This window comes from Plasmodium vinckei (genome assembly GCF_900681995.1).
Source record: "Plasmodium vinckei vinckei genome assembly, chromosome: PVVCY_14".
Taxonomy (NCBI): Eukaryota; Apicomplexa; class Aconoidasida; order Haemosporida; family Plasmodiidae; genus Plasmodium; species Plasmodium vinckei.
Window position 1 is genome coordinate 1,571,099 of NC_051306.1, and position 21,822 is coordinate 1,592,920.

Sequence of the window (21,822 nt, forward strand, 5' to 3'; positions counted from 1 at the left end):
ACATGTATTGTATTTTTTAGTTGTTTTTTTTTAAATTAAATACTTATGTTTTATTCAAAAAGTTGTAATCATGTTTGAACTATTTTTAATATTAATTAAATGATGGTGTAACACCGTTCTTCCCTAAAATGATAAAAATTATATAATTAATAATTATTTTGTTATGACATAATATGAAAAAGGTGCTTAAAGTAATTACTATTGGCGTGGATGATATAAAAACAAATTGAAATAAAGATAAAGACTATAGCTATATATTATTTGTTCACATGTCTTGTGTGTAATTTTTGAGAAACCCTTAAGCCAATATGCGATTAACTTAGAAAAAACCGAATAATATATATACCCCCTCCTTTCTAGCATACTATATCCGTTAATATGTTGTCTTATAGTTTAAGTGATATATTTAATATAAAGGTGTAAGAAAAAAATTTAAGTTTTTATAGTTGTAAAAATAAATAAATAATAATGTTTTGTTAGTAATAATAGTTAAAAATATATAAATAAAATTTAAGACAAAAAATGCCGTAAAGGCTGTTATATAAACAAATAAAGAAAAAAATAATAAGAAAAATAATAAGAAAAAAATAATAAGAAAAATAAGAAAAAAATAATAAGAAAAATAAGAAAAAAATAATAAGAAAATAATAAGAAAAATAAAAATCAAAATAATATTATATTAGATTGAATTGAATAATTGTAATAATTGTCCATTAATATAGGGGGATATCCGTGTTCCATTAATATATGGAAATGACCGCCTGTATATTGTGGGAGAATCTGTCAAAAAAAAAAATGTAATAATTAAATGCATGTATTTCTTACTTTGGTTAATATACCATCTTGGGGGAAATACTACATTACATAAAGGTACTAGATTAAGACATTTATATAGATATATTAGTGGTTGTGAACATTCTTAAATTGCCTAGATTCTGTAAATCGGTCTATTACTTAATATATTTTATTGGCTATTCCACACTACACTATGATGTCTTCATCAGTAGAATTATTGATAAGGTTGGCTATATTATTTTAGGCTCATACGATTAGGAAATTTGTTTTTTTTGATATTATTAGCATGTATATTATTTTTTAATTTTTTGGGGGTTTTTTGTATAATATGTATATATAAATTTTTTGGGGTTTTTTGTATAATATGTATATATAAATTTTTTGGGGTTTTTTGTATAATATGTATATATAAATTTTTTGGGGTTTTTTGTATAATATGTATATATAAATTTTTTGGGGTTTTTTGTATAATATGTATATATAAATTTTTTTGGGTTTTTTGTATAATATGTATGTATAAATTTTTTTGGGGTTTATGTATATATATATATATATATGTATGTATAAAATTTTTTTGTTTCCCTAACTTAAATAGCCTCAGTTCCATATAGCAAACGTGTTTGTATTTTCTACTGATGATGTTGATCTATATACATGTCATTAACTTAATCTAGTACCTGCATATAAAAAAGTTTTTTGTAGGATCATACTTTTGATGTACCTGTAAATAATATATGTAAAAACTCTTAAACTTTAATCCTCCTCTAGCAAATTTTGTTGATTGTTAATCTCCTTATATATATTTAGAAGATGCATATATTTCATGTGCATCATTTCAACAATGCCTTTTAACGATTTTGCCGATTTTAAATCACTAAAAACTAAAGAAAAATAGTACTCTTTGCACTTAGGATATTCATTATATGTCCAATTCTTTGATATGAAATTTTTATTTTTCCATTTTAAAAAGCATTCCATTAGTTCTTTTGCGCACTCATCAACCTCAGGATCATTAATAGTAATCCAATCTTTATCATCACTCGCTAAACTATCTTGTGTAAATATTGTCTTTTTATTTTTTTTTTCCACATTTTTTTCAGCCAGTTCTGGGCTGTTGTAACCATCTTTAAAATCTCCATCCTCTTTTAGTCGTAATATCGAATTGTCTTGATGTTTTTCTATCTCCATGTGTTGCTCTCGTTCGAATACATTTTTCTCAGTGTCTAACATATCATCCGCATTTGTATTTCTATCTTGATCTGATGCAATTATTTCATCAGTAAATATATTTCTAATCCTAGTACCATCTGTGAAATTTAGTGTTTTTGCATAGTCAAGATATTTTTGTTTTTCTAATAATATATGTTCTTCAAGATTACTATTAATTTGTTCCAAGTGCTTTTTTGCCATATCTTTAGCCATTTTTTTTTCTTTTTCCAATTTTCTTTCTTTTTTTTTCGCAGCTTCCTCCATATCTAATGATTTATTTTTCCTTTTTTTATTTTTCATATCCTTTTTCATTCTCCGATCATTAGTTAAGAATAAGTCATAATTCTTTGTTTGTGTTTCAATGGCTTTGGACACTTCCTCAATATATACATCTTGTAATGTTTTAATTTTTACGCTTGAACTAATGGATTGATCATGTGCTTTGAAATATCCAGTGCTATCACCATAACTCATACTTTTTTGGTCATCCAAATTTTCTTTATATTCTTTCTCCTTTATGTTATTTTTTTGCGTTATATCTTTACTTTGACCTTCATTATCCTCTCCTTTATAATCCTGAATAGTTTGGACATTACTTTCAGTAGCTATTTCTTTACTTTCATTATCATTTGCACAATTAGCATTAAGTACGTTTTTAATATATTTTGAATATTCTTTGTCGTACAATTTAACTATAGATATAAATTTTAAGTCCGAAAATTTGATTAACGGCCTAATCTCGATATTTGTTAACTTGTAAAACCATAGAAACAAAATTTTAATTTCATTTAGCAGCTGTTTATATAAAGAAATATGTTTGGTGATACGTATATTACTCTTTCCATTTCTCCTTTTCTTACTCTCTTTTTTGCTAAGAATATAATCTAAACTAAGTAATTTCATTGACACATCTGTTGTCTTGATGTTATTAATTCTATTTTTGAAATATTTTAATCCTACGATGAGCCTATTTCTTAATCTACTTATATAATTGTAATAAAATACCAAATTTTCATCTGTCGATTCAGTCTTTGATCCTATTATGTAACCCTCGTTTTTCTTTTTTGTTTTTAAGGAACTTCCTTCTGATAAACCTCCGTATGTATTATTTTCCGTTTTTTCTTGTTCTTTATTTTTCATATTTTCATTTTCCGATCTCATTATATTTTCCTTATCATAATAATGTCCTTTATGTTTCTTTACATATACTTTTAAATCTTTTCCATGTAATACATACGAGGTGCAATATTTAATAGGGATATCAGAATACTGGATGTTTTTTAATTTCTTTGTTACTTTCTTTATAATCCTTAATATTTTCTTTTTTGCCCTATAGAACATTTTTGCCTTCTTTTCATTTTTTTTTTTTTGTTGTTCTATTTCTCTTTCTTTTTCCTTATCACTTTCCAATTCCCTATTTTCATCACAGTACTCTGATTTATCTCCTACTTCAATATTATCAGGCTCCTTTCGTTCATTGTTACAATACCCTGGCTCGTCATCATTAAACATATTTCCAAATGTGATTTCATCAATTTTATTAACAGATTTTTTCTTTGATTCTCCTTTACCTCTATTACTTAGTTTTTTTAAATACATTTTTTTGCTCTTATTAAAATCTTTAATATACCTATCTATTTGTTCCGTAATATGATAATGTGATTTGTAATAATTTGTAGGTATTTTTTGGTCTACTACATCGCAAATTTTTACTATAGCATTTTTCAAATATATCTGTAAGTTGTCCTTTTCATTTGTATATTGCGATGCAACAATAAATCGATCTTCTTCCTCGGCAATAATTAATCCTCGCTCTCTTCTTTTCATGATACTTAGTTCCTTTCTTTTAAGTTCCTCTCTTATTTCATTTTCCAAAAATAGTTGCTTTTTCATTCTTTCATTTTTTTCTTTTAGTTCATTGTATGCTTTTGCTTTGGTAAAGTCGGATAGTTCTCTTTGCATTATGTCTTTACATATATTAAAGTTCAAAATTTCATATATAGCCATAGATAATGTTGAGGATTTGTATTTTAAAAAGGAATTGTCAATTCCTGCCATTCTTAATAGTATTTCTCCTTCTACTAAATTATAATTTTTTTCCAATTTTGAAAAGTTTATATTCTTATTCGATTTTAATAAACTGTCTAGTAAACTGTATGCCGTGGGTATTGATAAATCATAGTTTAATTTTTTTAAAAGAGCAATTTCAAGATCTAACGCAAATCTTTTACTTATACTTCCATGTGTAAATACTGCTCCCATGTACTTAGCTGCTGAATAATAATCTGGAGATACATCTTTAATTATTTCGTCGTTTATTGAGTAGACTCTTTTCAGTCCTTCCAGATGGCTTGTGCAATATGATTTCGCTATTATGATAATTGATGTTGTTTTGTAGTTAAAGTATTTTTGTGATATGAATAAACATATAATACCTATAAAATGGTATATTAAATCTGTTGACTCAAATAATGCTCTATATAAAGGAATGTATTGTTGTTTTAGCTCTTCTTTATCTAAATATTCTTGGTACATTGTTGGGTAATGCTGCTTTAGTAATTGTATCATAACATCAGAGTATTGTTTCTCGTTCAAATGTATATCATTAATTATACTCTGTATTAACTCTTTCTTAGTATTAAATCGACTTATATATAAATCAAATATCAAGTGTGTGAAATGTAATACACATGTTTCGCATGTGTTTCTTATGTGGGCAAATGTTCGGCATAAACATAACTTTACCTTTTGTCTTAAGTGAAGAAAATTTGCATCATTATATCTACCTAAATAATTACCAATAAAATGATTATCGGCTTGCTCTGCGCATTGTAAAAATGATGATTTGGCATAAGTATTGTATAAAGAATAGTCTACTAATTTTTTGCTCCTTATCCCTCTGTGAATTAGTATGCTACTATGTCTTTCCATTACGCCATCTCCTTCTTCCCCCTCATCATCATTTTCTTCACTTTTTTCTTTAATGTCGGCTTCCCTTTCTGTAATATCGTCTTTCAAATCATTTAATTCCTCCAATTTTTGATAATATCTTACATCTTTGACATTATCTATATTACCATCGTCGCTTTCTTCAACACTATTAGGAGGGCTAATACTTCCAATTTTTTGCCTGCCTTTTGTCATGTCATATTCATTTATTTTTGTGCTATTATTAGTTCCTTTTACTGGGGTACCATCACTAAAATTATACAATATTGGTTCTTTGCATGTTGTCACCTTAAGATCATTCTTGCCTTCAACCAAATTAGAGTATAATGTATTGTTGTCTGTTTTTTTTTGCCCGGGGTACCCTTTATTGTTGTTAATAGCTTTGTTGTTCGTTGACATTTCGATTTCTATTGCTCTCTGAAATATTGCTTGGAAGTAATAGACTGATCCTCCTAATACGTTTAGAAAATATAATATGTTATATCTATTCATTTTGATAAATGAAATAAATAAAACAATCATATTTCTAATACTTATGTTGTACCCCATACTTTTGTAATCTATAGCGCTATAAGCTGAAAACATACTTTTAATAAAACTCTCAGAAATATTCACATACCAGCAATAATAATTTATCATTGATATAAGTGTGTCAAGATTTGCATCTTGTTTCTCATCATGGAGTATGATACTATTTGGACCTTTTGGGTCTTTTGTATCATTTAAAAGTATGCCAGCTTCTGAAGTAACTGCATTATCCTCCCCTGTTCTATTACCTGTTCTGTTCCCTGTTCTGTTGCCTGTATTTTTGCCCGAATTAACTGCTATTGCTTTTTTTTCTGTTGTTCCCCCGTTTCCCTTTTCATAATGTTCTGATTTTTCTGATTTTTCTGATTGCTCTGATTGCCCTCCCCGCTCTGATTGCTCTCTCTGCTTTAATTGCCCTGTTTGCTCTGATTGCCCTCCCTGCTCTGATTGCTCTCCCCGCTCTGATTGCCCTGTTTGCTCTGATTGCCCTGTTTGCTTTAATTGCTCTCCCTGCTCTGATTGCCCTGTTTGCTCTGATTGCCCTCCCTGCTCTGATTGCTCTCTCTGCTCTAATTGCTCTCTCTGCTCTAATTGCTCTCCCTGCTCTGATTGCCCTGTTTGCTCTGATTGCCCTCCCTGCTCTGATTGCTCTCCCCGCTCTGATTGCTCTCTCTGCTTTAATTTCTCTCCCTGCTCTGATTGCCCTCCCCGCTCTGATTGCTCTCTCTGCTTTAATTGCCCTCCCCGCTCTGATTGCTCTCTCTGCTTTAATTGCCCTCCCCGCTCTGATTGCTCTCTCTGCTTTAATTTCTCTCCCTGCTCTGATTGCTCTGATTGTTCTGAATTTTCTGATTTGATTATAAAGGGAAACGCTTTATTGTTGTTAATAGCTTTGTTGTTCGTTGACATTTCGATTTCTATTGCTCTCTGAAACATTGCTTGGAAATAATAGACTGATCCTCCTAATACGTTAAGAAAATATAATATGTTATATCTATTCATTTTGATAAATGAAATAAATAAAACAATCATATTTCTAATACATATGTTATACCCCATACTTTTGTAATCTATAGCGCTATAAGCTGAAAACATACTTTTAATAAAACTCTCAGAAATATTCACATACCAACAATAATAATTTATCATTGATATAAGTGTGTCAAGATTTGCATCTTGTTTCTCATCATGGAGTATGATACTATTTGGACCTTTGGGGTCTTTTGTATCATTTAAAAGTATGCCAGCTTCTGAAGTAACTGCATTATCCACCCCTGTTCTATTGCCTTTATCCTCCCCTGTTATGTTGCCTTTATCCATCCCTGTTATGTTGCCTTTATCCATCCCTGTTATGTTGCCTTTATCCATCCCTGTTATGTTGCCTTTATCCATCCCTGTTATGTTGCCTTTATCCATCCCTGTTATGTTGCCTTTATCCATCCCTGTTATGTTGCCTTTATCCATCCCTGTTATGTTGCCTTTATCCACCCCTGTTATGTTGCCTTTATTTTCTGTTGTTCCCATATTTTCCTTTTCACACCGTTCTGATTTTTCTGATTGTTCTGATTGCCCTCCCTGCTCTGATTGCCCTCCCCGCTCTGATTGCTCTCTCTGCTTTAATTTCTCTCCCTGCTCTGATTGCCCTATTTGCTCTGATTGCCCTCCCTGCTCTGATTGCTCTCTCTGCTTTAATTTCTCTCCCTGCTCTGATTGCTCTCTCTGCTTTAATTTCTCTCCCTGCTCTGATTGCCCTATTTGCTCTGATTGCTCTCTCTGCTTTAATTTATCTCCCTGCTCTGATTGCCCTCCCCGCTCTGATTGCTCTCTCTGCTTTAATTTATCTCCCTGCTCTGATTGCCCTATTTGCTCTGATTGCCCTCCCTGCTCTGATTGCTCTCTCTGCTTTAATTTATCTCCCTGCTCTGATTGCCCTATTTGCTCTGATTGCCCTCCCCGCTCTGATTGCTCTCTCTGCTTTAATTTATCTCCCTGCTCTGATTGCCCTCTCTGCTTTAATTTCTCTCCCTGCTCTGATTGCTCTGATTTTTCTGTTATTACCCCTTTCTCCTTTTTATGTTGTTCTGATTTTTCTGTTATTACCCCTTTCTCCTTTTTATGTTGTTCTGATTTTTCTGTTATTACCCCTTTCTCCTTTTTATGTTGTTCTGATTTTTCTGATTGCCCTGATTGCTCTGATTGCTCTGATTGCTCTGATTGCCATCCCCGCTCTGATTGCTCTCTCTGCTTTAATTTCTCTCCCTGCTCTGATTGCCCTCTCTGCTTTAATTTCTCTCCCTGCTCTGATTGCCCTGTTTGCTCTGATTGCCCTCCCTGCTCTGATTGCTCTCTCTGCTTTAATTTCTCTCCCTGCTCTGATTGCCCTGTTTGCTCTGATTGCCCTCCCCGCTCTGACTGCTCTCTCTGCTTTAATTTCTCTCCCTGCTCTGATTGCCCTGTTTGCTCTGATTGCCCTCCCTGCTCTGATTGCTCTCTCTGCTTTAATTTCTCTCCCTGCTCTGATTGCCCTCTCTGCTTTAATTTCTCTCCCTGCTCTGATTGCCCTGTTTGCTCTGATTGCCCTCCCCGCTCTGACTGCTCTCTCTGCTTTAATTGCCCTCCCCGCTCTGACTGCTCTCTCTGCTTTAATTGCCCTCCCCGCTCTGATTGCTCTCTCTGCTTTAATTTCTCTCCCTGCTCTGATTGCCCTATTTGCTCTGATTGCTCTCTCTGCTTTAATTTCTCTCCCTGCTCTGATTGCTCTGTTATTCCTACATTTTCCTTTTCATACTGCTCTGATTTATGTATAGACATTAGTATTTCTATTTTTGCTTGGTTATAAGAATTTTTTAATTTAACTATAAAGGGATATTTAGAATCGCATGCATTATCTAATTTATCGATCAAGATGGAATATATAAGATTATATAACATGGGTTTTTGCCGAGTTGGAACTAATATTTTCACAGGCTTGTATTCATAAGTAGGTATATATTGGTCATTTGCGAAACGTGGGTCGGTATTGATTAAATGAATGCCCATTGTTCCCAGCTCGATAATGTATTTGCTATCCGTAACAGAAGGGTGGTCCATGAGAGAATCTTGATCCAAAGAGAGAGGTTGTTGCCTATCTATTGTCCCAGCAACGTTGCTATATTTTTCAGAAACTATTACACCATCAGTTAGGATATCCTGCTCAGAGCATGCTTTAGGACCTTTGCAACTATATAGATCCATAGAAGTATTAGATAGTGATGCATTATAAACAGGAACATAATTATTAGAAGATATCGCTAGCTTATGTAGTGGCACATTATAAACAGATGCAAATATAATAAACATTTTATTGAATAAACTTGGTGATATATTATAAACAGATGTAGATGTAATAAACATTTTATTGAATACACATGGTGGTGAATTATAAACAGATGCAAATATAATAAACATTTTATTGAATACACAGGGTGATGAATTATAAATAGATGTAGATGTAATAAATATTTTATTGAATACACATGGTGATGAATTATAAACAGATGCAAATATAATAAACATTTTATTGAATACACATGGTGATGAATTATAAATAGATGTAGATGTAATACACATTTTATTGAATACACTTGGTGATGAATTATAAACGAATGAACACATATTAGAAGTTTTAGCTAGCTTAGTTATTAACGAGTTATAAACGAATGTAGATGTAATACACGATTTAAATGAATAAGAAGTTAGTTTTAGTTGAGAAGTAGTTTTAGATCTGATATAATTGCAAATGTCGTTCAAACCGTACTCTTTCACCGGAGTCCCTTCTTCAGAATGTAATAGTTCTTCATAAATATAGCAATATTGCTTGAAAATAGATGTGCGAGCAACGTCATCTTTGGAATCGCAATTCTCTACATGGATCCCTTTACTGTTTACGGATGCGTTACGTACGTCATCACTATTCTGGATAATCATTGTCCTCAATACTTTTCCCTTGTCCCCCGCCTGAACAACAATACTTTCCTTATAAACCCAAGATTGCTTAGTATCAGTGAACTTTTTAAAAAACCAAGCTATTCTTAAAGTCTCCCATTCGAAAGATATTTCAAATGACTTCGTCAAGGTATAAAATACATTATAATTTTTAATTAATGTATTTTTTGTGCACGTTTTATCTGGATTTTTCATGATTTTGTGAAAAATCGTCATTTGAGTCATATTGGCATTTGGTGCTTTAGCTCTTATCTCCGTTGCATTTTTATGTATTATATCCGCTTTAATAGTTTTATATATTAATTCTTTATTTGCAATTATTAGACCCTTATGGTCATAGCTCTCTATACAGCGCCCTTTATCTAATGTAGTTTTGTTTCTGAATATTTTTTTTGGCAATGTTGTGATATTTTCAGATAGCATACAATCTGGGGGTAATATACAGAATTTTTTTGCTGATATTATTTGGGTTTTTGATTTTATTGGTATTTGACCGGCGCTGCTTCCACCATTGTCTGATGAGTCATCTCTAGGTATATGGGGTTGTTTTCTGCATGGAGATGCATCCTCATCATCTGATTCTGAATCGCTGTCGTCTGGAGTAGATATATCACTATCTGGGAATATATCATTTAATGGATATATTTCATCATCGGGTGAGCCAATTATCTCTGTAGTGTATACCTCATTATCTGGGGATGACCCAGTTAATGGATATATTTGTTCTCCGATCGAGCCAATTATCTCTGTAGTGTATATCTCATTATCTGAAAATATCCCATTTAGCGAATATATTTCCTCGTTTTTGCGGTCTATTGGCTCTATAGTGTATATTTCGGTGTCTGACAACTTTTCATTCTCTGGCAACATTTCATTATATGGCAACATTTCATTATATGGCAACATTTCATTCTCTGGCAACATTTCATTATATGGCAACATTTCATTATCTGGAAATATTTCATTATCTGGAAATATTTCATTTAATGGATATATTTTATCATCGGGTGAGCCAATTTTCTCTGTAGTGTATACCTCATTATCTGGGGATGACCCAGTTAATGGATATATTTGTTCTCCGATCGAGCCTATTTGCTCAGTAGTATATATCTCATTATCCGAATATATTCCAGTTAATGAATATATTTCCTCGTTTTGTTCTATTTCATATTTAGGCGTACATATTTCACTATCTTGGAATATTCCATTTAGTTGATATGTCTCGTTATTATGAGAATACTCTTGTTTAGGAGTACATACTTCACTATCTGAGAATGTCCCATTTAGTTGATATATATCGTTATTAAAAGAATACTCTTGTTTAGGAGTACATACTTCACTATCTGAGAATGTCCCATTTAGTTGATATATATCGTTATTAAAAGAATACTCTTGTTTAGGAGTACATACTTCACTATCTGAGAATGTCCCATTTAGTTGATATGTATCGTTATTAAAAGAATACTCTTGTTTAGGAGTACATACTTCACTATCTGAAAATATTTGATTGCCGCTATACATTTCCCAATCTTGATACATTTCGTTATTGGATTCATATATTTGAGTATTGGGGAATACTTCATTCATATCATCCGTGTGTTCTTCTTTAGTATCATCATTATTAGCTATATTATTAAAATTCATAACATTCTCATCCATTTTAATTAATTGTAATGGTTTTAATTGAATTTCTTCTTTAACTATTTCCTCATTTTCTCCTTCCGATACATGCACGTACTCATGCTTTTCATTATATAGCTTAAGGTCATTGCTTTTTTTAGTAATTAAATCGAACAAATTAATACATTTTTTGTTTTGAAGTATATAAAGTTTTTTTTCTTCATCTTCAGATTGAGTAACGTACTCATGTTTTTCTTCTACTGTACTATTAATTTTTATATCATTATTATTGTTTATATCATTATTGTTGTTTATATTATTATTTGATGACTTATATTTCTTAATATCGCCTTGTAGTATGTCATCAAATATAATATGTCTTTTACGTGACGGCTTTTTTTCTTCTTGATCTATTTCTTCTTCCTCATTTTCTATTACATTATTAATTGAATCACCATTACCATTTAAGGATTTTAATAACTCAATTTGTTCGTTTTCTTGAACTTGAACCTTATGTTCTGTATTATTATCTATTAATAACATAGTAGATATGTCATTAATTGAATCATCATTATCATTAAATGATTTTGATTCTTCAATTTGTTCGTTTTCTTGAACTTGAACCTTATGTTCTGTATCATTATCTATTACGTTATTAATAGATAATCCATTAATTGAGTCATTATCACCACTTAAAGATTTTGATTCTTCAATTTGTTCGTTTTCTTGAACTTGAACCTTATGTTCTGTTTCATTTTCTATTATGTTATCAATTGAGTCATTATTATCATTAAATGATTTTGACTCTTCAATTTGTTCGTTTTCTTGAACTTGAACCTTATGTTCTGTATTATTATCTATTAATAACATAGTAGATATGCCATTAATTGAATCATCATTATCATTAAATGATTTTGATTCTTCAATTTGTTCGTTTTCTTGAACTTGAACCTTATGTTCTGTATCATTATCTATTATGTTATTAATAGATAATTCATTAATTGAATCATCATTACCATTTAAAGATTTTAATGTCTCAATTTTTTCCTCTGCGTCATTATCATCTTTCTTTATATTAAAATTGGATTCTGTATCTTCTACAGTTGTATCTACAATATTTTTTTCATTATTGTCATCTTTTAATATTTCATTATCAGTAGCTTTATCTGAATTAAAAAAACTTGATGAAAAAAAGGAACTTCCAGAGTTATTATTTTTTGATCCTAAAAATGGATTCACTTTAACTTCTGGCTCCTGAGGGATCTCAAAAGATCCTAAAAATAAATTAGAGAAATCTGGTTCTTCCTCTGACGAATCATCATTTGTTTTGTATGGGTTTACAAAATTTTTTGAGTCGTAATATCGATCTGGTAGTGTCCCGCCGTAATATTCAAGTAAAAGTCGGTGCTCTTCTCCTGTTAAATTGTGTATATGTAAATTTTTTTTAATAAGAGGGTGATTCTCGTCAAGTATGTCCCCTGTCTCTATATTAGTTTCCACGTCAGTTTCCACCTCTGACTCTTCTTCATGTGTTTTTCTAGTGTTATCGACTTTTTTTAATTTAAAACCTTCATTATATATTTCCCCTGCAGTATAATTATTTTGTGAAAAATATTCATCCATGCGTCTCTTTCCAACATAACCATCATTTTTCATATACCTCTCATCATCAAATTTAGGAGATTGAGATGGAGTAAACAGCTCGTTATGCCTAGGAGTATAGGAACGTATACTTTCACTATACTCATCATTTCCACTATATTCTTCAATTTCACTATACTCTTCATTTTCACTATAATCTTCACTAGATTCATCCTCATCGATATATCTCATTTTATGTGCACCTTCATCATCACTAGAATAAACACTTTCTCGACCACGTTTCATTCCATTACAAATTAAACTATTATTAAGAAACTCATAATTATCATATCCCTTATTGGTACTAAAAAGTTTACGGCAATTATCCATTACATTATTATAAGAAGATTGACTAATGCTAATAAATCCGTTACTGTTAACAGCTTCATTATTATACATAAGTCCACTACTCATAATAACTTTATTATCATCAACAAATTCATTGTCATTAACAACTTCATTATCATAAATAAATCTGTTATCATTCGAAATTTCATCCTCATGAACAAATCCATCATCATTAACAAATTCATTATTATTAATAATTTCATTATTATAAATAAATCCATTATCAGTAATACCTTCATCATTATTAACAACTTCATTATTACAAATAAATTCACTATTATTAGCAACATCATTATATTTAGCAACCTCATTATTATAAATGAATCCATTATCTATAGCAACTTCATTATCTCTAATAACTTCATTGTTATAAATGAATCCATTATCAGTAACACCTACATCATTATAAAAAAATCCATTGTCATTGACAACTTCATTATCTTTAACAATTTCATTATTGTAATTGAATTCATTATCATTAACAGCTACATTATTATAAATAAATTCATTATTATAAATAAGTCCGTTATCTATAATAGTTTCATTGTTATAAATGAATCTATTATCAGTAACACCTACATCATTATAAAAAAATCCATTGTCATTGACAACTTCATTATCTTTAACAATTTCATTATTGTAATTTAATTCATTATCATTAACAACTACATTATTATAAATAAGCCCATTGTCTATAATAGTTTCATTGTTATAAATGAATCTATTATCAGTAACACCTACATCATTATAAAAAAATCCATTGTCATTGACAACTTCATTATCTTTAACAATTTCATTATTGTAATTAGATTCATTATCATTAACAACTACATTATTATAACTAAATCCGTTATCTATAATAGTTTCATTGTTATAAATGAATCCATTATCAGTAACACCTACATCATTATAAAAAAATCCGTTGTTATTAACAACTTCATTATCTTTAACAATTTCATTATTGTAATTGGATTCATTATCATTAACAACTACATTATTATAAATAAATTCATTATCCCTAACAGCTTCACTACCTCTAACAAACAAACTTTCACTAACAACCTCATTGCTATTAGTAACTTCAATAATATTAACAAATTCATTATCTCTAACAACTTTGTTCTCGCTACCAACATTTTCCATCATACCAGTTACACCATAAGCTACATTGTTATCAATAAGGTCATTACTACTAACTTCATTATTATCGATAAATTCATTGCTACTAACAACTCTAACGCTCCCAACTTCCATTTCGCCAACAACTTCATTATAAATAGCAACTTCATTATCTTTAATAAATTCATTTTCTGCAGCAACTTCGTTATATCTAGCAACTTCACTTCCACTAACAACGTCATTGTTACTTTTAAATTCATTGCTACTAACAACTCTAACGCTACCAACTTCCATTTCGCCAACAACTTCATTATAAATAGCAACTTCATTATTGTTAACAACTTCGTCATTATCAGCCTCTTCAGCATATTCACTTTCTTTAGCAACATCATTATTATTGATAATTTCATTGTCATTGTTAAATTCATTACTATTAGCAACTTCTTCACCATCCTCATTTCCACTAACGACGATATTGTTAGTATTAAATTCATTACTATTAATAATTTCAATAATACTAACAACTTCGCCCTTGTTATCAGCCTCTTCAGCATACTCATTTCCACTAACGACGTTATTGTCAGTATTAAATCCATTGCTATTGGCAATTTCAACAATACTAACAACTTCGTCCTTGTTATCAGCCTCTCCAACATCGTCACTTCCACTAACGACGATATTGTTAGTATTAAATTCATTACTATTAATAATTTCAATAATACTAACAACTTCGCCCTTGTTATCAGCCTCTTCAGCATACTCATTTCCACTAACAATGTTATTATTATCAATAACTTCATTGCTATTATTAAATCCATTGCTATTAGCAACTTCAATATTATTAACAACTTCGCTATCTTTAACAACTTCACTGCTAACAATTTCCTTGGCAACTACAACTTCCTTCTCTACGATTTCAGATTCAAAAATACCTTTTTGAAATAATCCTAAAGGTATACTTTTTCCTGATATCGTACTACTTCCTAGTGTTGTTTTGTTAGATAGCTTAAACTGTTCACGTACCAATACTACATTTTTATTTACGCCTTTTTCATTAGCATCATTTTCATATGAAGTTATTGAGGCTTCAGAACTATTACGAATATAATTTTTCACAGTCTTAGGCTTTTTCAAAACTTCATTTTTATTATCAGCTTCAGAACTTTGATTGGATTCGGACATTCCAATTTTCTTGGCGATTCGAGAATTTTTAGAGACAGGTGGCTTTTTAACAAATTGACGCTTTTTAGCAAATCGGGGTTTATTTTGCCCATTGTGGTTTTTAGGGCTTTTCTTTTTTTCTGATCCTGATCGTTTTTCAGAATTATTACTACTACGATTATGACTTGACGACGATGATTTTTTTGATAATTTTTTTCCCCTCTTATAACGACGTGACGAACTACCACTACTTTGGTATGAGCGGTTCGATTCTTTACAAACACCATCTTCTACAGAAAGCATAGCCAATGTAGATACTGCTTTCTTCAACTTTCTCTTTCTTTCTAATTTCTCATAGTTTTCCTCACTCTCTATGCAATGTTTCGTATTAGGTCGTCTATCGCACAACTCTTTTGAAAGATCACTTTGTTCTATTTCATGGATGTCGCTATTGGTCTGTGATTTCTCTTTCTTAATAATTGTGTTATTCGATGATTTCCTATTCAACAACTCGATTATTTCCGAAACATCTAAATCAGAAAAAATTGTGTACTTTATTTGCTTTTTCTCAGCATCAATAGAATTGGTGTTTGTGCATTTTGTAGCTTCTACGTTGTCATGTTTTTCACTATTGCTATTCTCTGAAGCATAAATAATGTTGCCATTAGATACGATACAAATTTCCCCTAAGCTTTTATCATGTGAAGATACAATCTGCGCAGTACGTGACGAAATACAAGAATGCAAATCCTTTTGAACCCTCTTGTAAAAATTACTGTGTCCAGTTTTTTGAATTTTACTAATATCATCATTCTTAATCTTCTTATCAACTTCTTTGGTCTCCAAATGTTTGATATTAGCAATTCTATGTAAACCAGCTGGAATCACAGGTATGATCGACTTAGTACAAGGTGTAAAACGTTTAATCTTGCTACGTTTTTCCTTTAATTTCGCATTGACTAAATTGTCAAGTTGCGATTTTTCCTCCTTATCTCGAGAGCAATGACACACAACTAAATTTTTCTTTTCGCTAATTTCATTGTTGTCATTCTCTAATACAACATATTGTAAAAACTGTTTACACCAAAGGCATTTTTCGAATTTTTTTTTTTTGTGCTTTGGTGAACAGTTTTTAAATACGTTTCGCGAATTCAAATAATCATCTACTATATGAGATTTTGAACCAGTAGTCTTTCGAGCGACAGTTTCAAGTTGATCTCTTCGATTTTTATCGAATTTTTCCCTGAAAGAATTGTTTGAATTCTTTCTCTCAAAATATCTATCACGCTTTCTGATACGATTTTTTCCATGTCTATTAACATGATTTTTGGAATCGTAAGAATCACGTGTAGAACCATTTCTTCTACCCTTTCTATCTCTTAAGGACCTATATATGCTTAACGGGATTTTTGAAAGAACGACGCACGCACTTTTGGCGAGCGTTATACCGTCTTCAATTATCTTGGGAATCATTATTTCCAGAAATAACCACGTTAACTTTTTTTCCTTGAGTAGATTTGGATATAGAATTAAATAATAAATAAAATAAATAAATATGAAGCATAAACAACTGTTTACACCTGTATATATATGAAAAATGTAATATATATTATATGAAATAAATGTGGAACCATAAACATAACAATAGAATTTCAAAAAATAAATTATAATGCAACTAAACTGATATATATATATTGTGAAATGGACATAAATGATATGTTCTACAAAAGCGGTATTGCTTATTATAGAAAAAAAAAATAAGTGTATTATGCTTTGTTTTAAAAATAAAACTAAATTTTCCTTTGATCTTGTAAATAATATGGTAACTAAAACAATTAAATTATTAATTAGTATGCCACAATATTTAAAGTATAAAGGGCATAATGTTGTAGAATGCAATAAACAGACAATACATGTAAGTAAGCAATAAACGAGTGTGTAATAAATGTAATGTATATGTAATATAATATAAAATGAAATGAACACGTAAATATTTGAATTTTTGACAGAATAATTTTCTGAATTCAACACATATATAGATAGGTTTGTTTTTGAAAGTATTTCAAAATTTTTAAACCAAATAAAAAAATTTATGTAAATATTTTTAATGTAATAATATATAATATTTTTGTATGTAAAATTTTTTATATTTTTTATATTTTTTTTGTTTTTTTTATGTAAAATGTAAGTATTTATAGTTTTTTGTGGGTTTTTGGGTAAATTGGTGTTATTTAATATAACCTCCAATGTAAAAATAAGTTTTTTTAAATAAGTATAAAAGTATTTATATTTAATTATAAGTTTATCTTCAAATTTAAACAATTTGTTAATTTTAAGTAAATTTATATTAAAATAATTAAATTTTATATATATTTTATTATTTTGAAATTGTTTTTTTAATATTATTTTCATATGCGCATACAATAATTTAATGGTATTTTTAATTTTTTTGAATAAATTATTAGCTATTTTTGCAACTTTTAACAAAAATTTATAAATTTTATTTATTTTTTTTGTATGGAACTTTGGTATTTTGGTCGTATCCTTCAATTTTTTAATGTCTATACGGTGCCCTTTATTATTTTTAATGCGTATTCCCTCAAAAATACTGATATTTCCCACGTTTTTTTTGCATGGTATTTCCACAAAACATATACTTATATTATATGTATAAATATCACAAAAATTTTTACATTTTTTTAAAGTATGTTTTGAATTGTTACACTTAAGTTTTGTAGAGTTTTCATTAATTTTCCTTTTTTTAATTGAGTTGTGCATTCCAAACAAAAGGATATATATACAAATGTTGATATGTGCATAAAATTTCGTGCATACATAATTATTTAATAAGTTCTTGGTTCCGTTAACTTCCTTGTTCCTTCTACATGCAATATTAATTAAATAAATGGATGAAATATATGCGTTCTCAGCAACATGGGTATTACCATATGTGCATACAATACAAATTGTATAAAAACAGGCAATAAAATATGCGTTCTCAATATAATACAACATTTCATTAATATAATTGGTTCTCAAACAAGGATATATGCTTTTATTTTTATTGAAACTTGCATATTTTTGTTTATTAAAGTGACTGGTTTGGAATAAATATGTGTTATAAATTAAATAAATTCCTGAACTTATGTAAGTATTTTTACTTATATTAGCATTTATGTATATACTACCATTTATATTTATATAAGGATTTGTATGTATATTAATATAGGCAATTATATTTAAACTTGTATTTATATAAGTATTTTTGTTTATATTTGTATTTACACTTATATTCAAATGTTTACTTATATTGGTGTTATTATTTATACTTATATCTTCACTGAAATTCGCATTTTTACTTGCGTAAACAGTATTAAATATATTTACACTTTGGTTTTTTTCACGTATGCTCTTTTTTTTAAGAGCATTTTCATCAGTATTCCTCTTAAGAGGAATACCATTCTCATTCATACTTAAATTTTCATTCATTCTGAATATATTCCAAATGTATTTATTTGGTGTAAAGATCAAAATATTTACAATAATTGTTTCTTTAAAACTTGGTTGGGTTTTTTTTCGAAGTATATCATTGTATTGAACACCTTGAGAATTACTATGCATTTTATACTTATATTCCACAAAAATTAATAAGAAGAACGAGCATGGAGTATCAATTTTATTAACTTGTGTAATTTTATGGTTTATTACATTATGTTTACCGAAATAGAAGATTGGAGCAATATCTTTCTTCCTATATGATTTTGCTTGAATAGGAGCTTTGCTTTTACTATAAACTACTTGGAATTTCTTCCTTTTACGATTACTTTTTATTATACGAATGTATTTTCTTATTATCTTTTTATATTGTGGTTTACGTATTGCTACTTTCCCTTTGTACTTTATTACAGTATGTTTAGGCATTTTAAAAGCGAGCATCTTGAAAATATGAATATCTTTCAATACAAATCTTCAAAAATAGGATGATTAATCATAATACTAATTGCAACCACAATAATTTTATTATTTTTACAATAATTAAATAAACTCTTATGATTTCCTGTTTTATTAAATTTTTTATGATAAAAGTATTTCTTCATCAAGTAACAAGCCTTTTGTTTTGTTTAAAACCATTATGACATATTACACTTGATGTTCAATGGGTATATGCCATTTTAACTTTTACTAAAAAATAAAAAAAACTGGATTGTTTTTCTTTTCGATATTTGGTTATTTCTAACTATTTTCGTGGTGATGTGTCGATATCTTCCAAAAGGAGACCATTGCTTATTTTATTGACTGCTAAATCAGCTTTTTATAAATTGAATTTTTTTTGAAACTCAAAATAAACGATACACACAACGATTTCTCATACTATTATATTATGAGCTAATGAATAACAAGACAATATTTTATATACCAATTTTTAAATTGCTTTGAGAATAACTTCAATTTTTACTTTTGTGAATGTGTTAGAGTGTGTAATTCGTTTTTACATGTCATATAACTGACATGTGTATATTTTTATGAATGAATATGTAGTGACAAATGTGATACGTATATATCTATAATATATATAGCGTTTACAATATACACATATGTTAAAAAATATATATACAAGCGAATCTACTATTCATATATCTACCATTACATAGTTATAAATTGGGAAATGATGTAAATGCTTGTTTTTTAGTTATAAAGAAAATAAGAGGAGACATTATTACATATATAGGAATAAAAATATTCAAATATATAAAAAACGATGATATTTATTGACATATCCCATTAAGGGGTAAAGTATAGGAGGACATTAATACTAAAAATTTGATTTTATATAACGAAAAAACCATTATGGATGTTTTTTCGTTATACTTATTAATTATTTTATATAAAATACAATATATATATAGGTTAAATTAATGAAAATAACAATATATTTTCTTTAATTAACGAATACATAATAAAGAATGGAACTAATTTGATGTAGTATTGTAATGATTATTGAAACAATTTAGTAGTAAATAAATAATAAACAAAAATGATATAAAAAATACTAATATAAACATAATAATAATCATATATGTCAGTATTTTAAATCATATTGTTAATTTTTTATATTTATTATTACTATATTGGCTAAAGAAGCCACTATAAAAAAATATCATTATATCAGTTATAAAAATGAAATCTTTATTACAATTATAATTTTCTCTTAAATTTTTAAAGGCTTAGAAAACTTGCAATTTTATTTGCTTAACACATTAATAAAAAAATCAAGGCATTTTTTTATAATATATAAAATATTACCACGTACAATTTAACAAAGAGGATAAATAATATACTATGTTATATACATTATTAAGACATGGTATATGGATGCACATATTAAAAATAATATAAGTGCTTTAATTTATTATATTTTTTAAAGGTAAATATTTAACTATTTAAAGACATTATTGTTTATTTATTTATTTTCTTTAAAAACAACAAAAAAAATTATGTAATGTGTTAAATAATAACATTATTGCGTGACCCACATATGTAAAATAAATGTATGTGCTTACACATAATTTTTAATTTCTTACAAAATAAAAATATTTTTGTATAGAGTTATTCAAGGTTTAGCCATTTTGACGTATATTTGCTAATAAAAGAAACAATAATTTTTCAACATTTGGTACTTAAGTATTCGTTATATTATATATCAACTGTTCCACAATCTTTTAAAAACATGTGCAATACTTTTATTATAAATAACTTTACATTATTATTGTTTTGAACTTAGAGAAATTACAAAAAAAATTTATGAAAAAATATTAAGTATATACATTTGATAGATTTATTACTGAAATTATACATTACAAAAAAACTAAACATTTAAATTATTTTTTCCTTGGATGCATAAAAGTTTGCCATATAATTAATGTATATGGATGTGTAATTTTTTGTACAGTATTTTTATTACATAAAGAACACAAAACATGTAAAATACGAAATTAAACACCCTCGTGCTACTAAACTGAGAAAAGTTAAGATATTATGAAATGTTCTATTTAAATGGCGATTAGGTGCTCATAATATATAAAATTACTGTTTCTACTAAGAAAATTACAACGTTTATGTTTTAAAAGCGTACTTAAGTTTTTTAGGGAAATTTTTTCTTATTTAATTTTTTCATTATATATTATTACTTTTACAAAAGTAATATAAAATCTCCAAAAAGCCGAAAAAAGGTTTTGCTTTATATTACACTTTATCATATATGGGATATCCCACTAGCATGGCCAATATAGCATACTAAGCTTTAATGGTATTTTCCTTTTACTATGTGTATTTTGAAATAATTATAAGGACATTATTTTTAATGGACATTTCAATTTTCCTTTAATTTACACTATCCGTGTGTTTTCACCAATTAGCAAACAAATGCCTTTTTATGTGTGTAAGCATTTAATGCATTATTGCATAGTA

The 21,822-nt window shown here is 28.6% G+C and overlaps 1 protein-coding gene across 1 annotated transcript; it reads right to left on the bottom strand.

Moving 5' to 3' along the window:
• Window positions 1–1,548: 1,548 nt before the first annotated feature.
• PVVCY_1404430 (cyclin-related protein, putative) lies at window positions 1,549–19,290 on the bottom strand (the record flags this gene model as incomplete). Its single annotated transcript, XM_008624589.2, has 1 exon — window positions 1,549–19,290. One exon carries the CDS (start codon window positions 19,288–19,290, stop codon window positions 1,549–1,551), a length of 17,742 nt encoding a protein of 5,913 aa, XP_008622811.2.
• Between the last annotated feature and the right edge of the window lie 2,532 nt (window positions 19,291–21,822).